Source organism: Pinus tabuliformis, chromosome 5_2 (assembly GCF_031772625.1).
Source record: "Pinus tabuliformis cultivar Carrire ecotype Pingquan chromosome 5_2, CPIR1, whole genome shotgun sequence".
Lineage (NCBI taxonomy): Eukaryota > Viridiplantae > Streptophyta > Pinopsida > Pinales > Pinaceae > Pinus > Pinus tabuliformis.
In genome coordinates this window covers 392312290-392322930 of record NC_142306.1, presented here as the reverse complement: position 1 = coordinate 392322930, position 10641 = coordinate 392312290, and the positions used below count along the sequence as shown (strand labels likewise).

At 35.7% G+C, this 10641-nt stretch overlaps 1 protein-coding gene across 1 annotated transcript; it reads right to left on the bottom strand.

Moving 5' to 3' along the window:
• Positions 1-1252: 1252 nt before the first annotated feature.
• LOC149159159 (glycolate oxidase-like) lies at positions 1253-7242 on the bottom strand. The gene is made up of 10 exons (XM_089434209.1): positions 7142-7242; positions 5625-5749; positions 5504-5541; positions 5270-5351; positions 4968-5091; positions 4468-4538; positions 4305-4363; positions 3897-3962; positions 2136-2411; positions 1253-1381 (listed from the first exon to the last, which is right to left on the bottom strand). The coding sequence occupies exons 1-10, from the start codon at positions 7240-7242 to the stop codon at positions 1253-1255; spliced, it is 1071 nt and encodes a 356-aa protein (XP_089290335.1).
• Between the last annotated feature and the right edge of the window lie 3399 nt (positions 7243-10641).

Below are 10641 nucleotides of genomic sequence, written 5' to 3'. Positions count from 1 at the left end.
GCTTTGTGGGAATTCATGTCCCATTAATTTAATGGCAAATTGAAGTTTGAAATACAATACACATTTTATACCAGATTCGAAGAGTTCATGAACAAACTTTCAAGGTTTTAATGGATCTAGGTCATTTGTATTTTCTCTCATGTTCCGGGTCATTTGTATTTTCTCTGATGTTGACTATACTAGCAATTGTCCCAAAAGGTACAAACCTTAATGTCCTTTTAATGATCAAGCCTTATGTGAAAACAATCATATTGATGCAATAGTGTACATTGATTTGTTACATTGCAAGGTATGTTAAGAATTTGGTTATCTAGTAAGCTTAGAGTCATTCTTGAGTCATTATCTTTACCGTCTCAGGAAGAAGAAGAAGAAAAAATGTCTATTGAATTGAAAAAGAGCCTTAAAAAGTATTAGGATCCATGGGTCATTTTTTTGCATCATGTAGCAAGATAACATGGCTAATTGATTATGCCACATGAAGAATTAGCCTCTGCCAATATTTAGGCTTATAACTAGGTGATTTTTTCTACTAATATTCTTATACCAATTTACCATGATAATTCTATTTTAAATTAAAATGTTGTTTGCAGGTTATCGCGGGAGCTGAGCGTTTTCTCCCTGAAAATATACCTTCAAGGTTCCTTAGGTGGATAACATAGCTACTATACTTGACATTGACAGTATCCAATAGTTTTTCTAGCCCAAAATCTACTATGTATGGCTCCATATCAAAGCCCAGAAGGATGTTGCTTGGCTTAATATTTGCATGAACAAACTTCCTTTCATGTAAATAAGCCAGGCCTCTCGCTACTCCCTTTGCAATTTTAATCCTGGCCAACCATGGCAGATAAAAGGGAGAGTTTGATGACCATCCCGCAAGATTAGAGAGATATAGTGTTTGTCAAAGGATCTGAAAAGGATAGGCCACTAAGAACCTTAGAAGCTGAACAAGATGATCAAGATTAGCATGCAACAAGAGGAGAATAACGACTCAAACCCTACATGATAATGGACTCCCTTTTGCAATGATTACAGAGAACTGGATTTGGTTATCCAGAATGTTGAAATTGAAAAGGAATCAATACTCTTTGATAAGTAAGGAAAGCATTATACTCGACCTCAGGGAACTCAGTGGGCAAAATTATCAATAACTAGTTATAACAAAATACAGAGAACCCAATGAAAAAAATGACAAATATCCAATTTAAATGAACCACGGAGAACATGGTGATAAAAAAGATAAATATCCATCTTAAAGATAAAGGAGAAATGAAATAAACTTTAACATATCCTTGAAACAAAACAAAAGGGTTGATATATATTCTAAAGAAGAGAAAACAGGGATAGACTCTGCAGAATCCAATAATACGGTATAATGGACCTGTTCAATATATAACAGCAGAAACATTCCATAGAAACTGATATAAATATTGTAACCAATTGTTCTCCAGCTAAGTAAGAAGATGTTATGTAGAATAAGATACAAATACAAGCACAGGGTCACTTGTCTTATTTCATGGTCTTCCTAAGAAGGCTTATGAAGGAAGTTGTGTAGCATTCTCATGGTTTTGATAAATTATCATTTGTTGCTGAGACGAACATGTATATATAAATATTCTAATCTGAAAAAGGAGCAGTTTCTTCTTTGTATATGCAAACTATAGCTGAACCAATAAATCTAATTTTCAATATTGATTTGCATCAATTTCTTTTGGTCCAACCAGTAATTAAAATCCATCCCCTGCCACTGCAACAATAATACACCATATATGACCTTCCCATTAAAACTAAGAATGAGCTGCAAGTAAACTGTGAGAATGCGGATGCCTCATAAGCATAGAGTTAAGTTTGATCCCTGAGTTTTGCTACAATCCTCAACTGTAGAAATATTGAAATTTTTAAGAAGACTCTGGAGATTTCATAAGCAGTTGACTTGACAACAGAGTTTGTCTGAGTCCCAATCATAGAGGTGTCTATGTCAGTTATTTCAATGTCTAAGTAGAGTTGTTGAATACGGAATGTGGGTGTAAGTCCTCATCTCTATCCAACTTATTTCAAAGCAAGGATGATACATAGGAAGAAAGAATTGGTTAATCGGTTGTGGATGATGGCTTTTTTTCTAGAAAATGCAATACCTCCTTCGTTGATGGTCTCTTTTGAGGGGAAGCAGAAGCACAATTCAATGCAATCCCCACAGACACTGAGATTTCTTCCCTTCCTTCAACCTCTGGTTGAAGAGTAGGATCTATGATGCGCAAAAGGCAATGCTTGTCATCAACAAAGTTTTGACCCCATGCTGCAAAATCCTTATCTGAAGGTGGCTTCCCAGTAAGAATCTCCAAAAAAATAACCCCAAAGGAATAAACATCCCACTTTTGGTTGGGTTTGAGAGTTTTCAATGCCTCTGGGGCCTGGTAAGGAGATACAAAGTTCTTGGATATGCCTGGACTACTTAGCAAATTAGGTGTTGTTTGTAGGCTATCACAGGAGCCAGTTGAGTGTTTTCTCCCTGAAAATATACCTTCAAGGTTCCTTAGGTGGATAGCAAGGCTACTATACTTGACATTGGCAGTGTCCAGTAGTTTTTCTAGCCCAAAATTTGCTATGTATGGCTCCATGTCAAAGCCTAGAAGGATGTTGCTTGGCTTAATATTTGCATGAACAAACTTCCTTTCATGTAAATAAGATAGGCCTCTGGCTACTCCCTTTGCAATTTTAATCCTGGCCAACCATGGCAAATAAAAGGGAGAGTTTGATGACCTTCCTACAAGATTGGAGAGATATAGTGTTAGTCAAAGGATCTGAAAAGGATAGGCCACTAAGAACCTTAGAAGTTGAACAAGATGATCAATATTAGCATGCAACAAGAGGAGAATAACAATTCAAACCCTACATGATAATGGACTCCCTTTTGCAATGATTACAGAGAACTGGATTTGGTTATCCAGAATGTTGAAATTGAAAAGGAATCAATACTCTTTGATAAGCAAGGAAAGCATTATACTCGACCTCAGGGAATTCAGTGGGAAAAATTATCAATAAGTAGTTAATATTGATTTGCATCAATTTCTTTTGGTCCAACCTACAATTAAAATCCATCCCCTGCCATTGCAACAATAATACACCATATATCACCTTCCCAATTTGCCTCAATGTCAGCGAAGAGTTTTTTCTTCCTCCCTTCCAATTGGGTTAGGAGTGGCTTTGACATTGTGTGAGACTTGGTCAACCATGGATGTCTCTCAAGATAATTTATTTCCATCGTAGGTAGCTCCCATCTTCAACCCCTCCCCATGAGGTTTGAACTTGAGATCTAATGGAGACTAGATCTCATATAAACCAATGGTCTACACCTCATGGATTTAAGATCACTATGTATACATGCTAAATTTCGTATATAAATGCTTTCTTAGATTCGTTAGTTGCCATTAGACTATGACTCTGGTTTATTGAGATTAAATTTGAGTAGCAAATATCATTGTTTGCATATTTAATTGCAGTTATTTCTTTTAATCCTAGTATTTGATTTCACATCTAAATTCTATACACATGATTGGATCTATTATGGAATCTTCACATATCATGTATGTGGATGTTGATCAGGTATTGTAGTTATCTCTTTTAATCCTAGTATTTGATTTCACATCTAAATTATGTACACATGATTGGCTCTACTATGGAATCTTTGCATATCATGTATGTGGGATGTTGATTAGGTTTGCTTGCTGATTTCAGTGATGCAATATAATTTCGACTATGTTTTGCATACAAAATATGTTCTACTATGGGAGAGTACAATTGAAAAACCATATAGGAAATCTGATTGGAGAGTAGAAGAAATTTTGAATTGGAGTGCCCCTATGACCATGGGAGGTGTGTCTGCATACATGACATACTGTAACTCTCAAAACCCCCTTCACGAGTATTGGAAAACTGGTAATTGTATGCAACCATTTCACATCCTGCTCACAAACTCAAACTAAACAATTTTTAGACCCGTGCCTTCTATTTTGGTGTTAAATGGGTAATCAAATGCATTGGTGTGACAATATGCATATTTTCAGCTTAAAAGTTGGAAAAAGGATACAAAGTATTTCTTGAAAAAGGATACGAAGTATTTCTTGAAGATGTAAATCATAATATGACTCATCACAAATAATTTTTCTGAGATTCAGAAGGTTACAAGCAAAGGCAGGAACCCAACCCCAAGATTTCTCCAGGTGCTTCTTTATCCATTTTCATTCTATTCAAACACAACACTGAAGAATTATTTGAAATATCTCTCTACTAGTACTATTACAAACCTTCGAACTTAATGATCTTTCAATTTGACCTGCAACATATGATGCCAGTGCAGAATCCGCTGTCTGCAAAAAAAAACCAACTTAAGGAAGAATTTTGGACCTTGAATATAGGAAGAACTAAAAACAACATCCTTCTATTTAAAGAACTCATAAAATCGAATACATACCTTCTCCATTTTCCCAAGATCCAAACCTTTGAAATTCTTTAAGATAAGATATGGAGGCAATGCGAATCTACATTTTTGACAAAGAAAAATCAATAGAAGACAAAAATAATTATGGATCCAGAATTGAATCTCAACACAGAGGTGTACCTTACTATCTAGCATGTATGAGTGGATATCACAATGAGACTTGTCAGAACATTAGATACCTCAGTGTCAGACAAGAGATGAACAAAGAGGAATCCCAGATAAAACGGAGACTTTTGACTTATTTTAAGTTTGATATATTATAGGTGCTAAATTCTTTTTCTAACCCTAGTGTCGCTTCTGATCCAAAAAGAATTCCACAATGTTCTGATTTTTATTGAGAGCTGAGGAAGTGTTAAAAAATGGGTACAAACTCATAAAGTTAAAGAGGAGTATACTCTGAATATAAGATTTATCCCACGTGTCTACCAAGTCCTGTCAGCAAATCTAAAATAGAATGAATTTTCACTACCTATTTCTAATGTCAGACTCCCTCCGCCCAAGTCGAGGTGTGTCCACAATCAGTGCAATTGCCTTAAAACCAGCTGCCTCCACTCTTCTAACAAGTTGTGCAACAACGTTCCTATTCTTGTAAACTTGCCAGCGATGACATCTAAATTTTAACACCACTCATACATCCACATTTAGTAAACCCAACGTAATATAACTGATCTTACCATTGGTTTAGGAGCCTATAATACAATTGGATGGATATGAACTCAATTACATCTCAGAAAACATGGGAAGACAATCATATGAGTGGAAATGATAAACGTACATAAAGTTGAAAAAAGCGAATGCCTGGTCCAGTTGAAGTAACCTCTTCGACACTTGATGTAGTCCATGAAGAAAGCGTCTACAACAAATATGTCCAAGCCTCAATTGTTATCAACACAACAAACTATTTCAACATCCAAAATCATTATAATTTCTTAAATCCTTAATAGCTAGAAGGAAATTAAAAAATTCAGAAGATCAATCCCACAAAGAGAAGACCGATGCCTAAACCATTATATTTCCAGCAGCTCTTGCAGTACCATACTCACCTGTAAAAGATGATGGATTCACTTTCAGAAAATATATGCATCAAAATAGGATGTTAACTGTAATACAATAATCTAATGCATACCTTTGGGATGAGCCATCCTTTGCATGGCAGTTGGATCAATCATAATAGGCATTGATATCTTGAATCCCAACACAATGGTACTCAGATGCACCTTTGTTACATCAACCAATATACAAGGACGAAACCTGATACATACAACATCAACCAAAATCTTTGTAATAATGTCAATTCCCTTGATGCTTGTAATGAAAGAGGTGCCATAATGTTCAAAAATTTGGCCCAAGATAGGGTGACTAAAATTGAAAATTATAGCTATTCAATGTTTATCTAATCTAATTGCAATCATAAAGATGGTGAAAAAATAGATACGGGAGCTGAAGGTACATCTTTTTCAAATGACTATGTATTAGCGGAAGGTACAGTAGCTAAACAGGGGAGATTGTGGAATCCATAAGAAACTCATAATATGCAAGCAATTGAAGGGTTATATTTGTAAAAAAATAAAAAACAACCATGCAGAAACAAATTGAACCATTTCACATCTTTCTCACAAACTCAAACTAAACAATTTTTAGACCCGTGCCTTCTGTTAGTGGATATCACAATGAGACTTTTCAGAACATTAGATACCTCAGTGTCAGACAAGGGGATGAACGAAGAGGAATCCCAGATAAAATGGAGACTTCTGACTTATTTTAAGTTTGATACATTATAGATGTTAAATGCTTTTTCTAACCCTAGCGTCGCTTCTGATCCTAAAAGAATTCCACAATGTTCTGATTTTTATTGAGAGCTGAGAAAGTGTTAAAACATGGGTACAAACTCATAACGTTAAAGAGGAGTATACTCTGAATATAAGATTTATCCCACGTATCTACCTAGTCCTGTCAGCAAATCTAAAATAGAATGAATTTTCACTACCTATTTCTAATGTCAGACTCCCTCCACCCAAGTCGAGGTGTGTCCACAGTCAGTGCAATTGCCTTAAAACCAACCCTTTATGCTCTTCTAACAAGCTGTGCAACAACATTCCTATTCTTGTAAACCTACCAGCAATGACATCTAAATTTTAACACCACTCATACATCCACATTTAGTAAACCCAACGCAATATAACTCATCTTACCATTGGTTTAGGAGCCTATAATACAATTGGATGGATATGAACTCAATTACATCTCAGAAAACATGGGAAGACAATCATATGGGTGGAAATGATAAACTTACATAAAGTTGAAATAAGCGAATGCCTGGTCCAGTTGAAGCAACCTCTTCAACACTTGATGTAGCCCATGAAGAAAGCGTCTATAACAAATATGTCAAATCCTCAATTTTTATCAACACAACAAACTATTTCAAAATCCAAAATCATTATAATTTCTTAAATCCTTAATAGCTAGAAGGAAATTAAAACATTCAGAAGATCGATCCCACAAAGAGAAGACCGATGCCCAAACCATTATAGTTTCAGCAGCTCTTGCAGTAGCCTACTCTCGGGTAAAAGATGATGGATTCACTTTTAGAAAATATATGCATCAAATAGGATGTTAACTGTAAAACAATAATCTAATGCATACCTTCGGGATGAGCCATCTTTTGCATGGCAGTTGGAGCAATCATAATAGGCATTGATATCTTGAATCCCAACACAGTGGTACTCAGATGCACCTTTGTACATCAACCAATATACGGGGACGAAACTCAATACATACAACATCCACCAAAATCTTTGTAATAATGTCAATTCCCCTATTCAAAAGTTTTGCCCAAGACAGGGTGACTAAAATTGAAAATTATAGTTATTCAATGTTTATCTAATCTAATTGCAGTCATAAAGATTGTGAAAAAATAGATAGCTGAAGGTACATCTTTTTCAAATGACTATGTATTAGCTGAAGGTACAATAGCTAAACAGGGGAGATTGTGGAATCCATAAGAAACTCATAATATGCAAGCAATTGAAGGACTATCTTTGTAAAAAAAATAAAAAAACAACCATGTAGAAACAAATTGAACCATTTCGCATCGTGCTCACAAAGTCAAACTAAACAATTTTTAGACCCGTGCCTTCTGTTTTGGTGTTAAATGGGTAATCAAATGCATAGGTGTGACAATATGCATATTTTCAGCTTAAAAGTTGGAAAAAGGGTGCAAAGTATTTCTTGAAAAAGGATACGAAGTATTTCTTGAAGATGTAAATCATAATATGGCGCATCACAAATAATTATTCTGAGATTCAGAAGGTCACAAGCAAAGGCAACAACTCAACCCCAAGATTTCTCCAAGTGCTTCTCTATCCATTTTCATTCTATTCAAACACAATACCGAAGAATTATTTGAAATATCTCTCTACCAGGACTATTACAAACCTTCCAACTCAATGATCTGTCAATTTGACCTGCAACATATGATGGGAGTTCATTTCAAAGGGAGACGCCTTACGGTGTAATTAAACAACATTATTACCCAGCCAAAATTATGCTGATATTTTCATCGGTAGCTTTAAGTTAATGAGGTTTGAAGCATGAACGATCAGCTTCCAAGGTAAGGCTTCCGACAAGGCGTTTGGGAGAAGCTTTAATGCACGTTACTCTCCTTATCACAGGCAGATGTTTGTAGACAAAGCAGTACGTTTATTGTACCCAGCAAGCCCCCCAGAAAGGAAATATCATTGGCAGTTGCACTGTTAATCCTCGGCACCATCGTCATTGCCATTGGCCTCTTCATGTTCTCTCAGCAAATCGGCGGTGACAGAACCCGTGGTTTGTCTATGATTTTTATCCGGAAATAAAGCATTTCATTTTTCTTCTATTTCTCAAATCTGTTTTTGGATTTTTTGGTCTCTTATATCGGTGTTGCCTTACTGCTGAAGATTGAGGGTTATATCTGATTTTATTTTTGTGGGATTTCTATTTATTATTGTTCAGGTATGTTGTTTGCATTATTAGGAACAGTCCTATTTGTCCCAGGGTTCTATTATTCGAGAATTGCATGGTACGCGTACAAGGGCTACAAGGGCTTCTCTTTCTCAAACATTCCAGCAGTGTGAAAAATTTCAAAAACTGAGTTCTTTGGCTTGCAGTCTGATCTTATATGTATTACTTGGGGTTTAGTGGGATATTTATTTCTGGGGTTAGGGTTTAAGGTTACGCTGTTCAACCTTAAAATTATGGCCAAATTCTGAAAAATTGAAAATTTGTTGGCCTCTTCTGCAAATGAAAGATTGTGCAAATCTTTTCCTGAGGTTTTTTTATTTTCAGGTGCCAATTCAATTACATTGTATAAAGGATATGAGTGTTTGTTAATTCTATGAAAAGCTAATAAAACTTTGGGGATTATTTAAGATTTCAGGCTACAGGAAGAGTCTCCTCCTTTCCAATCCTCATTTTATGGTTGTTGTCAATTCCTTAGTTTCTAATGCCTGGCTGTGCAAGGCCAGGATGCCCTTTTTGCTCTTTTTTTTTTTGGGTAAAACAAGGGACACATTGTACCAGAAAACATATAGGGATTCCACAGAGGATTCTGTTAAGGTTAAAGTCAAATAACTATGAGTAAAATTCATAGGTACTTTTTTGAAGTACTTATTCTATTTCAGGAAAGATCATTCTGTTGTACTAAGCAGTGTGAAATGACCCCGCTTAAGTAAATATTGTGTTAGTTCGAATAAGTTTGATAGAATTTAAAATAGGCTGTGAACTACTAAGATTTGGCAGAGCTTTATGAATGTTCAATTAAGTTAGCAGGTTGTTGTCTAGAGGCACAGTTTCAAAGAGAAAATTCCATCTGAAATGAAGACTGTTTATTTACTTGTGGAAAATAACCATTAAATAGTCCAATTGAGAGGCAAATGCCAGTATGCAGCCTGCATTTTTTATTATCAAACGAAGTTAAAGCTTGTTATGCATACCAAATGACAAATACCAATCGTTCACATCGTAATAAGGGTTGGAAATTAATTAAAGCTGCAGATGGAACACATATCCCCATATTAAAACGCATCCTAATCAGAGAGTTGCTATGATTGACAATCTAGGCCATGACATTGCCACATCACATATACACTACATCCACTTTAATTATAATTTCTTTCTGACTTTTAGACCCTACTCAATTTATGTTTGTTTAATTTTACGAGTCCATCTTTGTGCTATCATTTGCATTTTGGGTACCGGTTGGGGTTAAATATGAAACCAGAGGTCCTCATGGTTATCTGACGGAATTGTAACCTTGTACACTAAAGGATACTGACATTTCCAATCCTTTCAGAGAAAGAGCAGTCTCACCCAAAGTATCAATCCAAGAGTTACAGAAAAGTAGGTGCGAGACAAAATATTACAGTGCGCATATAAAACAGAGAAAGAACCATACATTTAACATATTAATCATAACAGATTGGGGATAACATCGTCAAAGCACAAAACCTTCCACATTCGTACGATCCATTGACAACAATATCAGAGAAGCTTCTCGGCTATCCATTGTATTCATCCAAATCATAGTCAGAAATTCACCACCATGGCTGCAGAACAGAAGTATCACAATCCAGAATCTACACAGTAAGCACTTAGGGTATCCATTAGTAAACTCCCAAAACCGTCTAGATACCAAGGATGCATGACTAGACTCCATAACAACATTTACAATGACGTTGCAGATCCTATTCATAGACTGAATGGTCCCAAAACGGTTGCAGAATGTGAATGCTATAAGATATTATGAAATCTGATATGTTGAGCGCAAAGTGATCTGACATGCATAAATTAAGTGAACTCCAGCACAAGAAATACAAGCCTTTTAGAGAAAGAGCAGTCTTGCCAGCGATGACATCTAAATTTTAACGCCACTCATACATCCACATTTACTAAACCCAACGTAATATAACTGATCTTACCATTGGTTTAGGAGCCTATAATACAATTGGATGGATATGAACTCAATTACATCTCAGAAAACATGGGAAGACAATCATATGAGTGGAAATGATAAACATACATAAAGTTGAAAAAAGTGAATGCCTGGTCCAGTTGAAGTAACCTCTTCGACACTTGATGTAGTCCATGAAGAAAGCGTCTACAAA